The sequence below is a fragment of the Pteropus alecto genome, unplaced genomic scaffold, assembly GCF_000325575.1.
Source record: "Pteropus alecto unplaced genomic scaffold, ASM32557v1 scaffold5, whole genome shotgun sequence".
NCBI lineage: Eukaryota > Metazoa > Chordata > Mammalia > Chiroptera > Pteropodidae > Pteropus > Pteropus alecto.
This window is the reverse complement of record NW_006441953.1, coordinates 4543926-4567815: the sequence shown is the minus strand read 5'-3', so window position 1 is coordinate 4567815 and position 23890 is coordinate 4543926. Positions and strand designations below refer to the sequence as shown.

At 34.9% G+C, this 23890-nt stretch overlaps 1 protein-coding gene across 8 annotated transcripts in view; it reads right to left on the bottom strand.

Annotated features, from left to right (window-relative positions):
* NPNT (nephronectin) overlaps positions 1-23890 on the bottom strand; it is a 79752-nt gene that overhangs the window by 43428 nt on the left and 12434 nt on the right. For 3 of the 8 annotated variants that reach the window (XM_015594962.1, XM_015594961.2, XM_015594957.1), the window contains exons 3-5: positions 19121-19171; positions 4398-4490; positions 135-227 (exon numbers count right to left, since the gene is read on the bottom strand). In XM_015594962.1, the coding sequence (XP_015450448.1) occupies positions 135-227; positions 4398-4490; positions 19121-19171 (237 nt within the window). Of the gene's footprint in view, positions 1-134; positions 228-2085; positions 2138-4397; positions 4491-19120; positions 19172-23890 lie in introns of all 8 variants that reach the window. The other 5 variants (XM_025051765.1, XM_025051764.1, XM_015594960.1 and 2 more) reach the window with 5 other exon arrangements.

Sequence of the window (23890 nt, the reverse complement as noted above, 5' to 3'; positions counted from 1 at the left end):
CTTGCTTCACAGGCTCAGGATGCTGAGGCTGGGCACTCCTGGGGCTAACCTTTAGAACAATTGCAAGAAGTGACATAACTGCAGGAAGCCGTGCAGGTGGGAGGAGCAGACCTCCTGAGATAATGCACGCTCACCCCTTGAAGGTAAACTTGTGGCTTGATGATCCAGGGGTTGGAAAAGAGGCTGTTCACTGCCTTGGTCAGGAAGGGTTGGGTAGAAGTGTTCGTCTTCACACCAGGAAGAAGGTAATAAGAGTCAACTTTGAATTGATGTCATTTTTAGCCTTAAAAATCTTTAAAAGTATGTATTAAACAGTTATATAAAGTTGATGGAGTTCAAAAAGAATCCTTTAGATACTTCATAAAAAATAGTTTCTATATCTTCCAGTTTCTCTCTTTTTTAAGTTTCTATTTTCCTTAAAATTTATCACTGCTATCTTTCGTCCCCCAAACACACAATTATAAGTTAACAAACCATCATTCTCATAACGATTAAAAAAAAGAGAAATGGTCATTTTTTTAAAAGCATGATTTTAGTCATCAACAAAGAGAGAAAACTAAAAAAAGAAAAACGGATTATACAAATATTAGGTATTACCAACTTGCTCTGTTTAAGGACACTGAGGCCTTAAATGACCAACTTAAGACCTTTTCCTTATTATTATGTTGTACAATAGTTTAAAATACTCCCTCAAAATTACACGAGAACTTATGATTTATATAAAAGACTATTTAAATAAATAACACAATCAATGTTTCCATTCAAATGTAAGAACTTAAAGTTACATTTAGGTCACATTTAATTAGAATATATATAAGAAGCTTTCTGCAAAAAATGGTAACTGTTCCCTTTATTAGCTTATCAAAATATAAGATGGGGCGAGACTCAAAAATGGAGAGCCAAAAAGGTAATCACATCCTGTTTCAAGACTCACATATTATTAATAGTTAAACTTCCAAATTAAATGAACATTGCTTTCTGGAGTTGAAATCACACATCTTTCAAAAAGTAAGGCTACAAGAAACTACTTTAATAATAGGGTTAAAACATTTAAGCTGTTGTGCTAAGAAAAGCAATCAGCTTCTCAGATTTAACTAAACCACCAAAAGTTACTGTCTGGTTATCTGCTACAAGACACTGATTTTTTTCTTGGGATAAGAAATTCAACATATGGCACATAAACCATGTCAAACATTAGTAATTGATACTCATAATTTGTTTCTTCTGAAATTATTATAAAGCACACTGTGAATTCAAAAGAATATTTTCCATTCCTGAAAATATTCAGTGATGTATTACATGCTAAGAATCATTCCCTAATGGAAAGTTATAACAAGATTTTTATCTATAATAGTATCCTTTTTTGGCTGAGGGGAAAGAGGATTTGTATGGGTACAAAGACTCAAGGAAGGGAAAAATATGCATGAATAAAACTACCAGAGAAAGTAAAGTGGAAAAAAGCAAATCTTGCCAGAGTATGGGTTAGAATTTCATCTACTATAAAAGGTACCATGTACCTCATAGAATATGCTAATGATCAGTCCAAGCCTATGGTTTTATATGTGATCCAGCTACAGCAAATCCAGAAAATTGACTCATGGGGAAGAGCAAGCCACCAAGGGCAGATTATACTAATTTTGTGACAGGCTGTTAAATTAAGCCAGCTCCCAAGTAGGCTTGCCCTGCTATTCTGGCTGCTCCTCAAGCACTCTAAAGTGCTTGTCATTTACTCAAGCTGTTCACTCAGCCAAGCAAGTTTCCAAGAGGTGATTTCTTAAAGTACACATTTCGCAACAAAAATTTTAGCAGAGATTTACCTTATACCCAAATCTACTTTTAATCAAAAGCTAATTGTCAGCTCTGTGAAATTATTTCAAGGTACCTCTTCTTGACATTTCTCTCCTCAAGAAAAAAGGGACCTGTTTGATTTCGCTTATCTCTGAGTCATGTTTTCTACTTTATTAAAATGTATGGTCTGGGCAAAATGGTGTATGTTAATTTGTTACATAGCAGATACAGGCAATTTGCTCTAACATCGTTCCTGGGGATCTCTGGAGAGCTCTTCCACTTACCCAGCTCACTCACCCTTACAGGGCTCGCAGTCCACGGATTCAGAGACTAAGGTATGAGACAACTCCTACGGCGTTCAGGACCGAGAACCATTATAGGAAACAGTCATTCACTTAATAAATAGTCAATGTGTACTAGTCATGTGCAAGTCATTTTAATCATAGTTTTTAGGAACCCAGAAATCAGAGAGGCACCACAGAGGGTTCCTGCTTGCAAAGAACATAAACCTTTCCATCAGGAACTTATCAAATTGCCTTTTTGGTAAAAAAGGTAACAAGAGCAACGATTAAAACATATAGGTTTACTATAAGCTGGAGTTTTATAATCAAGATTGGATTTAAAATTACATTTTCTGTGTCAGCTCTATTTTTGCAGGTGTAAAATCCCATTTTTCTACTAATGAAATCCTCTTCCCCCTAAGGAATATAGTTTTAGGAGGCAAGGTTTCAACTTACTGTATTTCAGTTTTTCTTTAGAAAAACAGGTATGTATTATTAAAAAAAAAAAAAGTACTTGGTAAACTGGTTTTCTGAAAATAAGAGATACCTAGAGATGAATCCTTGTTCCAATAATAAGCTTTAGTGTCTTTGAAACAAAGTTGATGAGCTCCTACAAATAAATTTAAATGAATTTTTCTGCAATCTCAACAGTAGTTTTTTTCAATAATCTTCCTTGTATAAATTCTTGGCATCAGGACAACAAGTTTTATGGTGCTGACATATTAATGAAACTTCTGATGGTTTATGTTCATCGCTTTTTAAAAAGAAGCAAGCTGGGACTCTAAGATATAACACTGATAACTCAATAATCAGAACAGAACATGCTGCTACTTGAGAACTTAGACTAGAGAAGGAAAATCAAATGGGTTTTTAAAAGAGTAAAGTGAGACAATAAGAACCTCATTTATTTCAAAAATACAGGTGTGTTGGATAAATTCCAAGTTTAAAATATTATTAGAAAAGAAGCACTAGAAAAAATTTGTTACAAATCAAGTAGCAGATAATCTAGAATACATTTTAGAATAGCAGCTTGCCCTACCATTGGACATGTCACATTTGACTAGCATAGATTTCATCTGATAGTGAACAATTTGACATACTTTAAAACATCAGTGTTCTGGATTGTTATGACAACGAAGTCTATAAATCACAAGTTTACATGACACACCTCAAGGAGTATCAGATATTGAAGAACAAGAATGTTTCAACAATATCATTTCTGTATCAGATGAGGTCAAGTAAGTATCTATGAGACAGTCAGACCCCACATAATTGTTTCATTTGACATTTAAAATGACAGAGAACATTACTTTAAGAAACAAGTGAAAAACTGACTCTTTTATCCTTGCATATTTCTAGTGAAATCTAACTGTAGGTTTTCTTCTGGATTTTTTTTTTTTACTCCTAATGGTACAAAGTGTGTGGCTGAAATTAAATAAAAAGACAAGCCTTGTCAGATTTGTTAGCATGAGTCAAAGGATCACATTTCCAATGATATTTTCTTCATCCAAAACTAAATTGGCAGAAAGAACATGAATTATATAGATAATGGCTCTAAGCTGACATAGTAGGTCTTTTACCAACTAATTTTATAAACTTGGACAAGATACTTAATATCCCTGATATCTCTTCAAATAAAAAATAATGCATTATTATTTATAACTTAATTATAATAAATAATACTGTGCAGCCTAATGTTTTTGTAATGATGCAAATAGATTACTTGTGACTAATCTATTTAGCATTGTAAGTGCTAAATAAATGTTTGCTTTTATAAGCTGATGCCAATTAAAAAAAATAATAACTTGCTAAGTTAATCAAAATCTTTATTTCTTGGAAAAACACTGCAAACTGGTCAACAGTTGAAGGGAATTTAATCATGAAATTGAAGGGCTCAGAGTTTGAAAAGACCTCAAAATTTTAAGTCAAACTTCCTACCTGACTTTGAATATTAAAGTGTTGTCATCTAACTGGGGTCCACGGAGGTTAACAAGTTGCCAAGGCTTCCTCACTAGTTAGCAGATGAACAAGGAGTAGCAGAATGTAAGGCTTCTAACATTACTGGTGCTGCGATTCTGTTCTTCAAAATACATTTTAATTATTAGCAGTGAATATGAATAAGAAGATGAAATTCTTTTAATTGTCCTCCAATAAAATAATTTTAAAAGATTTACCATTATTATATTTTTACCTTTCAGTAAATGGCAGCTCACATATGTAGAACAATAGTTATGGAAAAGTGGTTAGGGATGAGGACTCAAAACTTTTCTATCAGGCAGGAATAGAGGGGGCTTATAATTGTTTGCTTGTGTCACACTGTTTCCCTACCTTGATTGCAGGTTTTCCCAGCATATCCAGGATGACACTTGCACTTGTTTGGTCCAATACATTCACCATGTTTGCACTGTGGTTGGCACACAGCTGAGAAAAAGACAACATCATGCATTATTTTCCCATCAGCAGCACACCATATAAAATCTATGTCATGTACTAGCTTGATGCTGAAAAATAAAACTAATAACTTATAACAAAGTAGCAGAAATATTCAAAATCACTGTCTTATAGTGGTAAGCACTGTCTAGACAACACTTTCATACATGTTATGTACATGTGTGCACGTGAGCATGTATCACTTGGGGCTGAAAAATTTGCTAAACTTGACAACACTCAAATAGTCAAAAAAAAAATGTAAGACTATACATAAACACAACTGATGTTTGTCAAAAGTTATAACTTTAAAATAACCTGCACCTATATTATCAAACCCATTCTCTCAAGTATACTTCAAAAAAGTCAAGTATATTGTTGATTATAAATATATTGGTTCTATATAAACTCCAGATAAATTTCCAGTTAAATAATGAAATACTTATTTTATTGGAAATGGTATTTCTAGGTATGAAATGGTTCAAAAAGAAATAAAAACTGAAACAATATTTTTTGGAACTTCAACTTAAGAATACCTTCTCATCTTGCTCTTTCTTAACCTTAGGTGTGTTGCAATTGCTTGTTGACCTGTAATGTCTGTCCCATAGCCTGTCACGGCAAACAGAAAGTTCTACTTTACATTTACTACCTTCCATCAACTGAGTGTGTCTTTCTTCAAGACCCTAAAATACTATAAAAACATCACTCAAATCTTTTCACCGTCTTTGATTCCTGCTAAGGTACTAGTTAGAATTTATTCTTTTTACTTTATACCAGTGATTCTCAGCTGGGGGGATTTTTGCCCCCTATGGGATACTTGGGATAAATGAAGACATTTTGGTTGTCACACTAGGGAGAGGATGCTACTGGCATCTAGTGGGTAGAATACCGAGATGCTGCTAAACAACCTACAGTGCTCGGATAGACCCCACAAAAACAAATTATCCAACCCAAAATGTGATGGTGCCAGGTTAAGAAACCTTGTTCTATGCCAAATACGTGCATGGGCCTATGCCAGGTACTAAAATAGATGAAAAATCATTGTCTAGAGTGGTCGCTGGTCTCTAAGAGCTTACAGTCTAGATAGAAAGACAAAACAATCATGTTTTTAATTCAAGGCAACATTTATTTATGAGCAAATGGGTGGCACATATGAAACGTGTCAACGAAATCAACACACAACCATATCGACATAGATTTGTACAGAAAGCCTGTAGAACAGACATGAGTGGGGCCTTGAAGCATGGGTAGACAGAAAAGAGAATATTATCCAAGGTAAGGGGAAGCATAGTGTAAAATAGATCCTCATTTATTTAAGAGACACTGAGGAGGCTTTTCAAGTTAAAGAAATGGGTTGATACTGTTAGGAGTGTAAGAAGTAGACAATCATAGGTGAATGGTATCAGATGATGTTCCCTCAATTTGAGACTGAAAAATATACACATTATAGGAAAAGTTTATCAGCAACAGGAGAATTACCTGATAAAAATCAAAATTCTGGGAATATTAGCCAGGTGGTGATATGCAATATGAACTGGAAAGAGTCTAGTTGACATGAAGAAGTCATGACTTGTGTTTGCGACAGGAAGAGACAGGCTTCAGTAACCACTGAGTGAAGAGCTAACACATCTTAGACTGAAGGGAATGGGATCAACAATGACCCTGAATTCTCAAGTCCCTGACACCTGTTCTTTCCCATATTAGCCCTGGCTGTTCTCCATTCTGGGATATGCTCCCAGATTCTGACAGTTTCTCAAACAGTGTCTCCTTCAAACTCTAATATTCCCGTGAAACTGATGTGCATGTTATTTCTGGTGTTTTCTACATATCCTCACTCAATTCTCACTACCCTTCCCTGGCCTGGCACTCCAGAGGGCTTCCTGCCAATTTTACTTTCAGGCCTTTCCTGCCTATTTATTTGTCACTCCAACTAGACTCTGTATCACTACCAATCCTTAGATAGCTCAGTCGGTATTTAAAAACTTGCAAAAAGAAAGGATGAGCAGAATGGAAAGTGTAAATGGTAGAGAAATGTGCTTGAAAGTTTTTTAAATCTGATTTTAGACATGTCATGAAATTCAAAGGGAAGCAATTTTGTTCAAATCTGTAAGAAATGAACTATATAGGAAGGACTTCCAATACTCTTTTTAGGTGAATTGTACACCTGGTAGATGGTTTATATGCAGTTTTTAAAACAAGTCCCAGAATTAAGCCATTTTTATGTAATTTCCAGGTCCCATCATCAAGAAATGCAAGTTGAATATAATTTATTTAAATCTTAAAATAAAGATGTTCCATACATATTAATAATTATATATAAATATGACCTAAATCAAGTATCACTGAGGCACTTGTAAAAGTAAACACCTCAAAATCATTAAAGGTAAGTCAAGGTAGTTACCTCCCAAAACATATGGAATTTGAAAATATCTGTAAAAACATGAAAACGTTGTTTAGAAAGTACCACTTAAAAACTTAAATATATATATATATTTAGAAGAGGACACTTTATGAAATAATTAAACCTGAGGCCTCCAGGCTATATTGCCTTTTGACCCCCTGGCCAGCCTGACAACCATCATTTATAGCCCTTTCAGGTGCTTTATAGGAACAAAAGTTTTTATTGTCCCCCTCCCCTTCTCCTTGTTTGTTCTCAGTGGAGTGCCCTAATCTTGGGCTCATCAAATGCACAAGTTCCAAGAGGCCAGGCTGTTAATGTTTCTTACATATTCAGGGCATCAGTATTTTTTCCTTTCTTTTTGTTTTACTGCTATTTGCTCTTCTAGCCAACACACTATTCGCTGAAGTGACCAACGACCTACGTATTAGCCAACAGCTATTAAGTGGGATAAAATACTAATAATGCTCATATAACAATTTTTTTTCTCTCTTACAAAAAGAAAACTCTGAAAAATGTTGCACAAAAGTACTTTTTCCTATTATCTTATTGGCATTAGGTCTGAAATGGAATTCAACAAACGTGTATTGAACATTTGTTATATATAATGTATTACATGAGTAAAGTCTGGGGGAAATGAGTCACAGAGGATATGAAAAATTAACTGTGAAACTATAATATATTGACCGAAACGTAACAAGGTCTATGAGAAAGAGATGAGATGAAAGAGGGAAGGAGGAGGGGCAGATAACTGACTGCAGGCACTGGAAAGCCCTCCTGTGGGAAACGTGATCTGAGCAATGCCTTAGAAGAAGCAGAGACAGTGGGATGGGGGACAAAGCCTTTGAGAATATGAGCAAAGTATGGGGGAAGGACAATGAAGGCGGTTCTGTGCAAGTGCCAAGTGTTCTAGTGAAACTGCAGTGTGAAGTGCTCGTAACAGCAGATGAGATCAAAAGACAGGCTAGGGCAGATCATAAATGACAGAACCTGCTGGCTGCTTACCAGTATCTGTTTTCCCCTTCTTCTTTAAAATAAAATGGCTTTTTTCTTTTTCTTTTTCTTTTTTTTTTTGGAGTGGGGAATGAGTTAGAAATGAAAACTACCAGTTCCTTATCTTACCTGGTAGATTGAGTAGCCAAGCAACTAAATTATGGCCAACTGTATGTGAACAGAAGTTATTGGGTGGAACATTTGCAATGCTACTTTAAAAAGTCCTATTATGCTTCCTCTGCCTACTTGCCTGGACTATAGAAGTCATGGTGAACTTCAGAGGCCACTTTGTGGCCATAAGCTAATCTTGAGAATGAAAAGGATGGCAGAGCAAGAAATCATATTAACCCTAAATTGTCATCCTAGCAATTTAGCAATTCTTTGTGTCACTATGACTTGCAGCCAAATATAATTCCTAACTGACTATCCTTGAGCACCAGGCTGTGGGATCTGGACTTAATGTGTGCTCATTATCAAGCAAGCAAAAGTCTTCTTTGGATGCACACTTAGCATAGAAATGTTATGAACATATCCTAATAAAAAAATACAACTTGTCAAACTTAGTTATACGGATAATGCTATGTAACTACAGAAGTATCTTAAAAACTTCATCTCTATATCTAAAGAATTAAATTAGAAAACACATCTTGAGACAAGAGAAAAATGAACTCTTGTGTAAACTGGTCTGCCTTTTGAAAACCCACTCACTGTGATGTGAGCTCTCAGTGGCCTGCACACACCAGCCTTTACAACCTGCTGGGGATAGGTCAGAAAAACAACGATGACTACAAAAGAATAAGTGATTCACTGTTAGTGGTCTATTTTAGAACAGTCTTCTAAAAACATCAAAAATAGATGATATACTTGATTTAAAAGAAATAATGAGTCTGTTATCACCACAGGTTTATCAGAAAAAGCAGCATTGCTTCTGAGACCTTCATGCGGATCAGGGACAAGAATGTTGGGCTGTATTTGATAGTCTAGTGTCCTCTGCATCCACATGTGGTTAACAGCTCAGTAAGTTAAAGTCAGGTGAGGATCACAAATTGTCAATGAATGAATGATAGATTTTTTTACTCCAAAATTGGATGCCAGAATTAAGCCCAAATTGGTAAATCGCTCTCAAAATTTACTTTCTAACAGTCCTGTAGCATAATCTCCAAAGTGCCCTTAAAATAACCTCTAAGTCATTACTTTAACTAGAAAAAGAAACAAGTCTCAACTGGCAGAGCAAACATAGCTCTTTAATGTCACATGTCCAAGCCTCTTCTGTTTGCAATCTAATAAAATTTTACTCTTAAAAGTTCATCTTAATGGATGTAACTGGGGTTCTGAGAGTTGGATAGCATTTTCTGATGTTGATGTAAGTAGTGAGTTATCAAATAAGTTAGGGGAAAATTAAATTCCCACATTGGTTCTATATAATATTTCTTATGTAAATTAATCACACTGGGAGTCAAATGCCAACTTTTGAAAAAATATGGATATCCTGAGGTGCCCAAGCAGATGGTGGCTCTGGAGAGTGACAAGGAAAAAATTCAACTCATCCTCAAGTGTTGTTAGTAACTTGAGACGGATTTTCTTAATGTAAATAAAATTGTATTTAGAGTCTTAAAATTCATCTGTAATTTTTGTTCATCTACATCATGTTGCTATTCAGACATGGCACCACTAAAAGCAGAACAAAGAACCCTATCCTCCAGGGCATGTAATTTAGAAACTAAGGTGGCATAGAAGTATGCAAGGGCAGGGCAAAAGAATGAATGTGTACAACACTGAGATATTTCAGAGAGCTCTCATTACATCTAATAAGTTTCAGAGAATTCAGATATGAATGAACTCATTTGAGGCTAACAGGAGCATACAATAAGAATATCTTTTTCAAACAACAATTGGCCTTGGAAGACAGCAGCCAAAAGAAGCATGAAATAACTCATTGCTGTATTAATGGGACCTGGAAAGAATGGAGGCAGAATTTATAGGGCTCCACTGGAAAAGGCCTTACGCCATCCCATATTATAGGTACAACTAAATCCAGAGGAAAAAATCCTACAGATTACAAGATCTCCAGAGGAAAACGACTCTCCAGCTTCCCTAATATCCTGTAGTCTAGTGCTGATTATCATGTTTTTAAAGTGAAGTAAAAGTGCCTCTGTTATCTCTATAAAATATTATCCATTAAATACTCTCATGAATACAGAACTCAAAATCATTTTATGTGACCAGTTAAATTCATCCTCACAATATCCATATAAGGCAGGAGAGAGGCTAACATTATTCTCATTTTACCAGCAAACTAGTGAAAACACAGAAGGTTAAGTGATTTGCCTGATTTTAGTAAAAATTTCTTATCCCAGTTCCACAGACAATCCACTAGTTCTTCTGGTGTTCAGAAAAAGGCCCGGAAATTCAGTATTTGGAGTGGGTTGGAAGAGAGGAGAGTGAGATTACAGTAAAACGCTACGTGGGAAAGGATGAGACGTTAGAGAATGCCAACGGTAATTAAAGGCATAAAGGTGTTTAAGTTATATTTCTAAGAAGGAAAAGTCACAGTTAAGAGCATGATCTGTAATTTTAAGAAAATTAAAGTAACCTTGCCGGAATATTTCCACATACAATATTCTCTTTACTCTCTTGCTTGTTTCATGCCGATCTCAGATTCTGAACCATTAATAAAGTATAGAATTGTTCTCTTCTGAAGTATTGCTATATCTATGTTTTTTGCTCTCGCATTTTATCTAACAGTATTTTTATAGAAAACTTACAACTATTTTTGAACTATATTAAAATATTAAGTCAACCAATCGATTGATAACATACAGCATGAAGTTAAAATAAATAAGGGTTTTTGGTCTATATAATGTTGTCTCCCAAAAGCTGTCTTACGATGACTTATTTCATTTTGGTCTTTAGGAACATCCAATTCAGACACATTTTCTAAGCACCATTTCATCTCTCACTATTTAACTTTTATCCTGAAGTAGCCCAAAGAAAATGTGTCTGTATCTGCATCTTCTGTGTCTCAAGCCAACTTTTATTTATCATAAATAAGCACTATCCCTTCTCACTGAAGAAATCTTCTGAAGAGTGTGTCATTTTCAATCTACTTGGATTTTTTTCTTTCTGTTTCCATTGTGATATGAGTGGAATTTAGATTAATGCCAAATGAAAGTTTAAGAACACGTAAGAAAATGTTACTATTTATTTGGAAGTGTGAAGTGAGTTTTTTGTTTGTTTGTTTTAAGTAGATGAACAGTAGCAATGAGCACACCCAGAAAACAGGTTGTTTCTAAATACTACTTCACAATAAAAGGAATCAGGGCTGGGGCAGTGAGGTTGGGATATTTTGCTGTGATAAAAAGGATGTATTCAAAGAATGATGAAAACATATGAAAAGGAGGTGTTCCATGGCCAAACGTGGGTTAATTTGAGGACCAAATAGAATAAGGATAGTAATTGATAACTACTGAATAATAAAAGAATCTATGGGTCCAAAATGATTTTAAAAAGAAAACAGAGCTCCTCTTTACAGAATGCCAGCAAACATGCAGAAGGAATGACAGAATTTGAAAAACACAATTTTACAACCATCATTGAAATAATTGATATGATCAAAAATTATCCACAGATGTTAAAACTTTTATTGGTTGGAAGTTTGTTGTGGAACGGGATATTCAAACAGTTCCAATGTACCACTTCATGGATTACTAATTATAAAAAGTGCCTTTAGTGCAAAAATCTGGTGGACGGAACCTTAATCAAGTGATCAAACTTAACATCAGCAATAATGGAACAGCCTGATATTATGTGCAATGGAAATGTCATGACATATGATGAGAAATTAAATGATGAGAAAACTACAGACAAATTTAGATTGTGAAACATTCTACCTGGGACTCTTCAAAAATGTCATTGTCAAGAAGAAAATAAAAGTAGTAGAAGTGTTCTAAACTAAAGGAGACCAAAGAGGAATGTCGAGTAAATATAATATGAAGATACTTGATTGGATCTGGATCAAAAAGAAAAAAAAAATCATCACTGGGATAACCAGGGAAATCTAAATATGGACTGTTTATTTCATAATATTAGTTATCCATGTCGTATTTCTTAAGTGTGATCATGATAATGTGGTTTGTAGGTAAATGTCCTGTTCTCACGAGATGCATGCTGAAGTATTAGGCATGAAGGACCATTCTGTCTGCAAGTTACTTTCAAATGGCTCAGTGAAATAGAAAGAAAAAATGAACACAGATATGTACTATGTTAACAATTGCAGATGAAGAGTATCTGGGCATTTACTGATCCTATACGTGCAACTCTTCTGTGGATTTGGAAATTTTCAATGCAAAATTGAGAAAAATTTATAAAACAAGAATAATATGCATATCTTGACAAATATTATTTGTGAGCTGTTGTTCACCTATCAGTGCAATCTAGAAAAGAGGTTAAGAGCACAGATGCTGGAATTACACTGCTGGGGTCCCAGCTCTACCACTTAGGAAACGCTTGACTTTTGCACATGACTCAGCTTCTCTCTGCTCTAAAACAGAGATCCTATGTTGAACCAGACGACATTCTCAGCACTGCTGTTTTTTCTTAAAAATAGTAAACCCAGAACTAAGAAAAATGGCATAGATGATAGAAGCTTAGCTCATCCCCTCTTGCGACTGCATCAAAGTTAAGATGGAAACATGGAGCAAACAGCAAGCAGAGTCGCCTGGGGGTCTAGATGAACAAAGCCGTACAACTAGGGAGAGAAATAAGAAATCACCCTGCAATAGTTGAAGGTAGGAGGGGTCGAAGATGCGAGTCTGCCCGGTCTCCCGTGGCTGAGTAGGACAGAGGCTTCAGATGCCACAGCCCGGGAGCTGCGGACATTCCTCTTAAAGGGGCCGTGTTCGCAACCAGACTTTGGCAGTGACGGACCTGCTCGCTCTGAGTAAAAGCTACATATTTCTCAATAAACACCTCAAATGGAAAAGAATTAAGTACTCCAACCAAAAGATAGGGAAGCTGAATGGATAAGAAAATAAGACCCCTATGTATGCTGCCTACAAGAGACTCACTTCAGATTAAAAGATGCACAGACTAAAAGGGATAGAAAAAGATATTCCCTTGATGGATCAAGAGGGTATTGCGCTGAATGAAGTAAGTCAGATAGAGAGAGACAAATACCATATGATTTCACATACATGTGGAATCTAAAGAACAAAATCAACACAACAATAACAACAAAAACAGAAACAAACTCAAAGATACAGAGAATATTTTGAGGACTACTAGATGGGAGGTGGGACTGGATGGATGGAAAAAAAGGCAAAGGGATTGAGAAGTACGAATAGATACAAAATAGCCATGGATATATAAAATGTAGCATAAAGAGTCAACAATTTGTAAAAAATATGTAAAGGGTAGAGGGGTACCAGATTTAGTGGGGTACCACTTTGTGAGTTATATAGATCTCTAATTACTATGCTGTACAACTGAAACTAATATATTATTGTATGCCAACTATAATTGAAAAAAATCTCATTGAATTGTACAATGTAAATATAAGCAACTAACTGTCTACTATACTTCAATAAAGCTGGAGAAAAAAAATAATAAACTCACATAGTACATACCTGTAGGTTTATTGGGAGGATTAAATGAAAAAACTCAAAGTACTTAGAACAGTACCTATCTCATAGTAAGAGCTCAATAAAATGCCAGCTATAATAAGGATTATAAAGATGACTAAGAGGAAAACTCCAGTGTCTAACATACTATATTAAGAACTGGAGATATAAAAATCAATAAGATCACAAGATACCAATAAGATACCTTATCCTCAAGCAGGCAAGTCCAGCAAGAAGAGGCAGAAGTAAGCATAGATGTCTTAATAACCAATGTATATAAAGGATACAGAAGAGGAAGTGATCAATGACTCAGATTTGAGAGTCAGAAAAGGTTTTGGGAAACAAGTGGTGCTAAACAATTTTCTGCAAAAAAAAAATTACAAGACATCTGATTTTATTACGTAAGAATTCATTAGGATATGATAAAACACATTATTCTTTTTAGTTAAAACTATATTTGTTATAGCAGGTTTAATGTGCAATTGCCAGAAAAGGCCAATTTTAATGTAACCATCATTACTTCTTTCAGCAACCAAAAGATTTGTTTAAGAGTCACTGATAGATAATGAACTGAGCCATATATTAACTATTTTAAAAATGGAATCATTTTGTGACTGTGCATAGACTTATTTGTGAGGCGTCTGTCAGTTTGGCATACTGTTTAAAAAAAAAGAAAACATTAAATCATTAATTGTTCTAAATTTATCTGATGAAGAACCTTAAATAGAAATTTGGAAAACAACTAAATATCCATCAATAAGGAACTGGACAAATGGCAGCATAATGATCTTCTTGGCTCCAGCATTGTGGACCTCAATCCAGCCCTAAACTGCTATGAGAGGGACTTTGCTAAGCCGTGATTTCGCCATGCCATTCCCCTCACACTCACTGATGCGTCATCATGTTTACTTAGCTTATATTAGATCAATCTCTTAGTATGGCATTCGACACTGCATTTCGTGACTTGATTCCAGCCTCATCTCCAATCACATCTACAAATGTACCAAGAAGTTGAAATTCTCGGTAAATAACATACTCTCTAATACCTTTACATGGAAAGTCATTCTTACCCTTGTCTGCCAGACTAACACCTAGACAGGCTTCAATACTCAACTTAAACATTATTATCTCCAAGATTTGCTTTAGCCCTGCATTCTGAGTTTGGAGCCCTCCTCAGTGCTTTCATAAGCCTCTGTGTATACTTTTATCATAAACTCTTTATATATGTTTATATTCATATATGTTTATATTTATATATAATTGTTCTGTGTTATCATAGTGATTTTTATCTGGCTCCCCTACTAGACTTTGAGCTCTTTAAATACACAGTACCTGCTCTGAAATAGCATATAGTCTCCTGATAGATATGACAGTCATACAAGGTGTTAAAAAGAATATAGAAGAAGGAATTTCTCTGCAGAGAGGTGGAAATAGGAAAAATGTCAGGAAAGGCCTGCAAGAGGAAATATGAGCTGAATCTTAAAGGACGAGTAGGAATTCACCATGTAAATGGGTGAGGGGCCTTTTATTTAGAATGAGCAGAGGCATGGAGCAGCAGAGAGTGTGAAAATGCAATGGCAGTTCACTGCGATGGTCCATATAGCAAAAAATAGTCCTTCATAGATAAGGCAGTAATCACCATAAAGAGCTCTGCACTCAGAGAAGCAGGAGTCTATCCATAATTGCAAACAATGGATTATAAACAGATGACACAGGTTACATTTTATGTGTTTTCAAGCAAGTAAATTGATTTCTTTTTAGAATCTTAATCAAAAGTCAAGAACTATGATATGTGGTAAGGCTATAAGATAGGCAGACAAATTAAATATATTCATTTTCCCAAAAAACTGTTTTCCCTGAAAACTGCAATCTGCTTATTAAGATTACATCTTATTCGTCTTTTATCCCTTTTATAAAGAAGTGCCTGGTCCTTCCACCTTCAAAAGTGTACTGAACTGAACTCTGCTAGGCATTGCAGAAGCTATTGCTACGAATATAAAGATAGGTAAGACACAGTCTCCAGCTTCATGGAACTTTCAGTCCAGCAAAACAAATAATATAGATTCATAAATAACCACACTATAGAGCAGTATAAGGTAGGCTCCACGTAAAGGAGAAGGTGGCATTTGAGCTAGGACTTGAATCAGGGCTGAAAAAAAGGATGGTCATTCAACCCTAACAATTATTCACTTTTAGTTGAATATTTGCTTAGAATTAGGAGTGATGGTGATGTACAACAGAAAAAGCCAATGAAAGACAGAAAAAAGATACAACATTTGTAAAGGGTGATTTTTTTCAGCCCTGATATAAACAAATGTTGAATTATTCATTTCTTTTGACTGAAAGCCAAAACAGTAAGCTGGAAATTTGTTTTCAATAACCTAACACTATTTGATAACATTTCGGCCAAAATGTAACACAGTACTTTAGCTCTCCCACATTCTTCATATATTGTTTAAAATCAACCTCTATGGAGGTAGCTGTGATCATCAAGGCTGACTGAAGTTGATGGAGGGGAAAGGAGGTTTGAGGACGGTGGTGGCCACATCATCCATTCACAGCCTATGCCCTGCTCAGATTGTGCCCCTGAGCTGCAGGTCCTAGAAGCCAACCACATATCACACCTCTCCACTTCAGTCTCACAGCACTTCAAACATACCACATTCAACGCTGAAGTCATCACCTGCACTTTCTCCTGTGTTCCCTAGCTCACCAAATAACACACCAGAAACTTGGGCATCATCCTTGATTGTATCTTCCTCACTCCTCACAACCATTATCACCACCACCAAATGTGAACTAATAGGAGCCAGTTACTGAGCTAAAAGCTTTGTATTTTCTCATTGGATCCTCAAGAATTCTGAGGTAGGCCTCTAATCTATATCTTACAAAAAATAAAAATAAGCTTTTGCTCAGAAAGGTTAATTATCAAAAACACAGTTTGCGGTAGCAGCCAAGCGTCTACGAAGCCCACACCACCGTTCTGATGCATGCCTCTCTGCCCTTCCTCTTCAGTACCTTTCAATCTCTATCCTGTTCTTCATTCCCACCACTACTACTGAAGATAAAACCTAATTTCTCACCAGCTTTCCTATTATAGCCTCTAGTCCTAAGCCTCAAATGGCTCTTCTCTAAATTGCTCATCAGGGAAATATTCAGAAATGGGCCCCAGAACCTCAAATGCCTACAGGTCTCAGGCATTTGTGCTGAGGAAGCGAGCCTCACAGTAAGATGGACTCCATACTCCTTCCCGAAGGGACAGCTGCTAAGCGACCCCAGCCCACCAACTCCTTGCAACAACAAAAAACTACTGATTTTTCAAAAAGCCTGATACCCACACTGGTGGCTATTTCAAAATATGTTAAAACACTCTGTATGCTAGATCTGACCCACTAGCACCATCTTATAACCTCTGAAATATAAATTTAATTATGTAATTTCCCTGCTTAAAATCTTTACAATGTTCCTCTACAACTTTAGGATAAAGGCTAGTATATTTAAGGTGGCATCAAAAGCCTTCCATGAGTCAGCCCATCCTTCTATCTCCCAAACGCTCTTCAAACACATACCCCAATGCTAGCTTAAGATTCTTACATTTCCTGGAATGTGCTCCTCACTCTGGCTTCTAAAATTTTAATGTATTTTTTTGTCTGGCCAGGGTGCCCTTCACCTGAATTACTCATCCCTCAGGATTTAGCTGGGCAACCAGTCCATCGATCCCCTTCTGAATACACCCTGCTGAGGTATGCTTTTGTAGTATCCTATCTCAAAACATACCATTCACCTGGTATTGTCATCACCTGTGGGCCTTCAATGCTGACAGTGAAAGACATGAATGCCTACAACTTCATCTTATTGATTTGATATCTGCAGAGGTTGGCCTAGGATCAGGCAGGTAACAGCACTCAATACATATCTGTTGAATGAATGAATCAATTGAACACCACTGAGTGCATGAAATGTTCCTTGATCCTCTCCAGGTGGAAGTGATTCTTCCGCTGAACCTCAATTCTTTATCTCTAACTCTTTCCTACTTTAGAATATGGAAGGAATGAAACAACCATTTTACCAAATCAGCTCCTTGCAAGAGTACATGTTTTTAAAAACTTTCTATCTCTTCCAGCACCTAACTTAACTCCTTGCCTCTAGTAAGCTCTCAATGTTCGTCAAATAAAACACAGTAGCTGTAAATGCAATTTTACTTTGTCAAGTAAGTTCGTGTCTAATAAATGTATAGTAACCCTAAATGCATATCTACAATTCTAGTTCCTCCAGTTATTTTTCCTTTGGTTAAAAGAACCACCACTGTACTCCACTCTAAGGTTTGCAAATGGATATTAGAGAAGTGGGAAAGAAATGGTTCGGAAGCACAGACAGTTATCCAATGAAAGCTTTTATTTAAGAAATAGTGAAATTTTCTACTTCCAGTTGATTATTTCCATAAGATGGGCAGGGTAAACAAAATGTATTTAAACACACCCTATACCATGGATACTATGATAGACCCAGTAAAACACTTCAGATTTCATCTGTATTCTCTATACTAACCGCACACTAATAATAACAGACATTTATCAAGAGCTGTTCTGCAGAAGGCACTCGTGGCCAGCAACAATCTTGCAAAGTAGGTTTAAAGAGAAGGAAATTGTGGTTCACGAAAGTTAAATAAAATATCTAGCATTTTATAGTTGGTGAGAGGCACAGGTCCTGAATCCAGATCTGCTGGTGACAAAGGCCACATTCTACTCTAAGGCTTTGTCTCCCTAACTCAGCCATAGCTCTGCTAGTTAATTCTCTGTGAGTAATTGTAAGATACGAACACTTTGATTTTTTAAGTGTCACTGAAGAAATTTCTTTACTTTGATTTCTACTACTATCAATTTTGTTCCCAAGTGTTGTTATTAAAATCATATCTTAAAAACATTTTCTATGACATGTGATAGTATCTTTTACCTATCAGTTTAAAGTATGTTGTCTTCATGGCACCAATTTCATTAAATACAATTTCACATATTTCACCAAAATTTTCCAGTGAAGTGTAATTAGGGTGATTTGTTATGTGATATTATTCACCTCCAAAAATATTTTAAACAAGGGAACCTTTCATGTAGCAAAAGAATAGCATGATTTCTCAAAGGTTCTATTATAACATCTTATATATTTTATACAATAAAAATATTTCTTACCTGATTTTTTTCCATGGAGAATTAATGAATATGAGATATAATTCCCTCAGGTTAATGATAGGCTGGTGTTAGTAATTTCATTTGGTGGACTTTTTAAAAAAAATTTGCTTCTTTAAGTATTAGAAATATAAACTGTCCTTTAGGTTAGAATGAAGGTCAATTTATTAGATTCATAAAACAACAAAAAGAAAAGGAATTATAAACTGAAAGGGAAAAGTTTAATGTAAGAACTGAAATAAAATTAACTTAGTATAATTACGAACACAATAAACACATCTCTAAGAAATATAGTTTTCCCCAAAAAAAGCAACTCAAAAAACCACAACTAGTGTTAAGTTTCATTGATTAATTCTGTGGTTATTATTTAGAAGTTATGCCTTTCAAGACATGTATTAGCCAAAATTATTTCAAGAAATATGTTCATCTAACCTTTGAGCTGGCACCTTATCCTGGCTATTCTCTGCCTTAAGACGTAGAAAGCTGCAAAACAAATGTCCAAAAAAAGAAATTCCAGATCTTTTCTCTGTAAGGAGGCTGGACTTGGGTATTTATCAACTTGTTACATTCCCGGAGACTTACACATATTCAACTTTCAGTGCTTTTCTGAAACAAAAAAAAAAATCTAGGACATGTTTAAAATAGTAATATTTTAGTCACCATTTTGTCATTAAAAAACATTTTGTAATGAAAATATTAACCAATAATTGGAAGTTATGCTATTCTTTCAGTCCAAATTCTAAATTAAAATATTTCAGACTTTTTGTGACAGTGTACTTTCTAATCCAATTTTTCATTTTCAGAAAATTAACTTTTGGTTTGAAGAGACAGTATCCTTTTATTTAAATGAGTATTGGACATCTGAAAAAAATTAAAACTTTTAATCAATTATTAACAAGAGTTGATGGTTTCTAAATTGATATCTCTTTACTTACCTGTTTCTTACATAATGTGTGTTCCCTTTTCTCTCCAACTTTGAGGAGGAAATATTAAGGTTATTTTTTTTCTTTCCTTCCAGAGCAATTTCTTCTTGCATGGCTGCTTTGGTTGTCAATAGCAACAAGAATTACCATGAAAGCTCAGCCATTTCATTTAAAGATACATAAATAACCCAGTTTAATGAAAGTAAAGGGAAGAAACTTGAAACACTATTAATAATAGTGAGGGTTCGATCAGCCTGGAGATCCCAGAGGTAAGGGAAGAGATGATTTCACCACTCTGTTTTAGATTAATGTCTTCCCTCTTTCAAACATAAAATATTCACTTTAACTTTAGATTTGTGTGTTCACTTGTATAATTTAAAATTAGGTGAATGAAGCCTTCTTTTGAATTTAGAAAAATAATTTAGAAAAAAAGTCTAAGTCCAATTGATTCAAATAAAGTAAAAATTTAACTATTGATCAGATTTATTGTTCTGTATATTTAAAGGCACACATTCATTTATTTGTTAGAGATTATTTTCTTATGTTGTTTAGGTTTATAAAAATTAGTACTTTTTAATTGTTTTTGTTTTTAACTTGAAAAGAATTCACCATATCTTGATGTTGATACATTTCTTAAAATAGGATAATTAAATATATCAGGTACAACCTAAGCAAAAAGCTGATAATAAATCAAAACATAAACTAAAAATTAGATTCTAGATCTCGTGTTAAGGAAAACTGTTTATGACGATGGTTATGTATGAGAAGGGAAAAATATAAAAAGATACCGTTTCTTTAATACTCTTTAATTGCCAATTTTAAATAATCTAACTTATTAAGAAAAATACATTAAATGATTTTAAACAAGAGTAAAACAACTCAATAAAGAATAGCAAACATCATTATTTCCTAACTAGTTATTAGTATCAAGCAAACAGTTCTGTATAGTTTATTTTCATCTTATAATATCTTAAGGTTGGGTCACATTTCTTCTACTGAACATAAATCATCCTTGACACACATAGATTTAGTAAATTTTATGATATCAATATGCATACCCATTAATAAGACTTTTAGCTTTAAATTTTGGTCAATGTTCCATATGTTAAAATTTGCACTTTAAAACTATACAAAACTGCATTTTAAATCAAAGCAATGTTAAACCTAGAATAGATTATTTCCAGGAAGTTTCTGGGGTCCATTCTCTATTCACACATAAGGAAATTTTCATAGGCAACCATTACCACAATTTTTGTGTAAGTTGCCAAAAATAAATGCCCTACGCATATATTTTTTGTGGTATAAACCCCACTGTGAGAAGCACTAAAATAGGATTCATTAGTAGCACATAATATAGAAGAACCTGTCCCATTTTCTCCTAATAATATTTCTCTATAGTCATTGTAAAACAGCCATAGTAGTAAATCATGCAACATTGCCAGTGAATCCACTCAGTTTGCAACTCTAGAACTCTCTCCTGCGACTTGCCCAAGAATCACTGCTCAGGTTCACCTGAAGCTTCTCAGTGATACTATATACACTTTGCTGAGGGTCTCAGTGATATTAGGAATAGTTAAAAGCAATAAGCACTCTAATAATTTTATGAAATTATGACTAATATGAACCAGAGTAACTAAACTATTCAAGGATTGCTCTTCCTTGCTTACTAAACACAAGAGTCAATCCTCGGCCTTGGACAGTGTTAAATAAAATGAAAGTTAAGAAACCCTAAGGTAATGAGCCCACTTATTATCCAAAGGTATATCTATCATCTGGTATATAATTTACTGTAAAGTATTATACAATGCCAAAATGTTAGGCCAATCATAACCTTTCAAAAGGATATATGTTTCAGGCTAAGATGACTGATGCAGTTACCACATGATCCAGATGGGGGTCGCATAACCTCTTAAGCATAGAGCACAGCATGACACATGTACTTCCTACCAGGTGACAAATGCCAGGTACACGCATGGAAGTAAAAGGTCCTCCCTGACACTGTACTTCTACATTTCAACACTAACTTTAAGCTAGAACAAGTAGTAACTCTAAAAAGTTCTTCATACCCCAACCTTAAATTTCATGCTATATTTCTCATTGTCAAAAAAAAGTGGATGTTAGCACGGCAAATGTTATTTATAGACAACTGTTCAACATACATTTATAACACCAACAGCCAAGACAACAGATTCCGCGAATAGCATTTTGAGTAGGAATTTGGATGGTCCCAACTTTCAGTCCACTACTTTATAAGTATTAAAGCTATAGAAACCATCAAACTTCAACGCAAGATCAGACAACAGAACATTTAGCAAAATTACAAATTATTTCTTCATAATTTTGTTTTCTTCCTTCTATTTAACTGTCTCAGAAAACAATTCTGCCTTATTTAGAAAATGAAACTATACATGGGAATGTCTTAATTCTTGGCCATACATAGACGCCAAGATACAATGAATCTTTAAATTCATCAATAATTTTAAAATTCAATCCAAGGGACAAAAGACCTTGAAATCACAACTATCTATGTGAAATACTATGAAATACATATGTAAACATATGAAGTTGGGACAATTTATCCAGTAGAATCTATTACCATAGTACATGTATATAAAATCAATTCTGAACACCTATGTATATTTTAAAAATAAAACTAAGCATGAGCTGCAATCTGTGGTTTTCTATCAGTTGCTGATTTTTGGCATGCAAACATTTGGCAGATAATGACCAAGTACCTACAAAATCTTATTTAGGATCCTATGGCTTATATATATACATTGGCATGCAAACATTTGGCAGATAATGACCAAGTACTTACAAAATCTTAACAATGAAATTAAATAGGAGGTACCAGGCTTTAGAAAAATATTTTGAGTGGCATGAATCTTCTATCTGGATAGTCTATCCATGAAGTTAGTTTCAGTATATTTAGCAATACATGCCTTTGACTATTTAGGGATCTTTCATAGAAACTGAGTTTGAGAACTCTGATTTATGAAAAAAGGCTAAAGATTTTTGAAAAAACGACAGTGTTTTTGGCAAAGTAATCCTAAATCCAGAAATTCCCAATTCCTTCTTCCTTTGTATACATTAGCATAAATTTAAACTGTGATAACATTTCCTAAAATTTCAGAATAAGTGAATAATATCAACAAAAGGCAACCCTAACCTTTGTGATTTGATGATGTTACAACAGGAAAACAATGTCAGTTCTATAGAATTTATACTTTTAATCTACAGACCAAATGAAGTGTTCAGTTTGAAAATTTAGTTGACTCTAGATTATCCACACGGAAATCATCTATGGCAAATCCTTAGGCTCAAGCTGGCCCTCCCCTGACATCTAGTTCCTACCAAGGCCATCTCCAGCTCTTAATGTGCAGCAGGAAACAAGAGCTTTTAATTCAATATAACTGGGGGCGGGGGCAGGAGGAGGGAACACTTCTCCAAAATCAACTGCTATATTCTAAAGTTAAGAAACCATGTTGATTATTCATAACTTTTTCCTTCCATGAGAATTAAAAAGTTGACTTAACAGTGTTTCACCAGATTAAGTTAAAACTAAAATTCTTGAGAGAATCTAAGAATATGAAATGAACATACAGATATCTGTCACTATTTTACCACACATAATACTTTATCATTTCTGGAGTTTCGTGTACTCCTTTAGGCTGGCTTTATCACAAATTTTATTAGGAATTCTATTTTGGCTATAATTCTCTTGAAGTACACTCTAGTAGTAATTAAGTGATGAAATTGGAAAACTATAAAATGCTTTGGTACATTAAAATGGAAATTTTCTTGATATTTGATATTACTTAACTCTGCACTTTGTAACACATCGATTTTTCAGTAACTAGGTGTACATTGTGCCACTAATTTGCCCTGGTAGAGTCCCAGGGACGCACTGCCAATCACATTAGGCCTACGCTGCCAGTGCTGTTCTATGCATGTAGCTGTGAAATTTTATGCATGTGAAATTTTTTCAGGCCATATGATCTTGGCTACATTTTATTGTCTTTGAAAACTGATCATTTATATATTTGTTCCCATGAAGAAGTGGAAGACCTTGGCCTGCCAGGGTCAACTCCTCAAACCCCCTCCAGGTTGATAAAGGATGACAATTCTTAGACATGTTAGATTCATGGCCGGTGCTGATCTCCAAGGAAAGGTACTCAAAGCCCCTTTCTCTGCTTCACCCAAGGACATGGGCACTTACTGGATTGGTGCCCTCTCAAGACACACATGGATCTATCTTTTTCTTTTTGAGAGGGAGGGA